Source organism: Sinocyclocheilus grahami, unplaced genomic scaffold, assembly GCF_001515645.1.
Source record: "Sinocyclocheilus grahami isolate Dianchi unplaced genomic scaffold, SAMN03320097.WGS_v1.1 scaffold587.1, whole genome shotgun sequence".
In the NCBI taxonomy this organism is placed as follows: Eukaryota; Metazoa; Chordata; class Actinopteri; order Cypriniformes; family Cyprinidae; genus Sinocyclocheilus; species Sinocyclocheilus grahami.
In genome coordinates, this window is record NW_015505766.1 from 593,986 (window position 1) to 594,741 (window position 756).

The 756-nt window shown below is 41.4% G+C and overlaps 1 protein-coding gene across 2 annotated transcripts in view; it reads left to right on the forward strand.

Moving 5' to 3' along the window:
- slc25a29 (solute carrier family 25 member 29) overlaps nucleotides 1–756 on the forward strand; it is a 41,093-nt gene that overhangs the window by 10,120 nt on the left and 30,217 nt on the right. For both annotated transcript variants that reach the window (XR_001605343.1, XM_016240311.1), the window contains exon 2: nucleotides 336–379. Coding sequence is in view for 1 of the 2 variants with exons in the window: in XM_016240311.1 (XP_016095797.1) it covers nucleotides 336–379 (44 nt within the window). In the remaining variant the exon portion in view is untranslated. The remainder of the gene's footprint in view (nucleotides 1–335; nucleotides 380–756) is intronic.

The following is a 756-nucleotide window of genomic DNA, read 5'->3' on the forward strand; positions in this document are numbered from 1 at the left end:
ACTCTCTGAATCGCGGGTCGCACACTCTCTGAATCGTGGGTCGCACACTCTCTGAATCGCGGGTCGCACGCTCTCTGAATCGCGCAAACTCTCTGAATCGCAGGTCGCACACTCTCTGAATCGCGCACACTCTCTGAATCGCATGTCGCACACTCTCTGAATCGCGGGCCGCACACTCTCTGAGTCGCGCACCCTCTCTGAATCGCAGAATTCAAGGAAAAAGTCATAATTTTGAGAAAAATTGCAATTTTTTTATTAAGTGACGTAAACAGGTTTCTATAGGTATACAGTATATGTTGCTCAATAGTTAAGCATTATTTCTCTTTTCTGTCCAGGTGCTGCCGGGGTCCTCGTCGGACATCCTTTTGACACGGTTAAGGTTAGTAATCATTGACTCGTGTTATTCGAGTGCGAGTGCTTTCGCTGCACGTAGGTTGAGCAAATCTGTCATCTGAACCGGCTGTTGATTTCTTAGAAACTCTCTTAAAACAAACGAGCAAACACTTATCATTGCTATTTTTGGCTGATGTTTAACGCAGGGGAGCTTGTTTCTGTCATGACACTTTACTCCATCCTATCCATTTCAAGCTGAACCCTGTGACTTAAAAATGACTTCTGTTGCTAAATAAATCATTTTGTGAAAACATTATACTGGTTCTGTGCTCACAGGGTAACTAATTAAAAGTAGTGACGCTATTAACTATGTTTATTTGTATTTATATTGTTACATTTGTATTATATTTATATAGTTTGAAA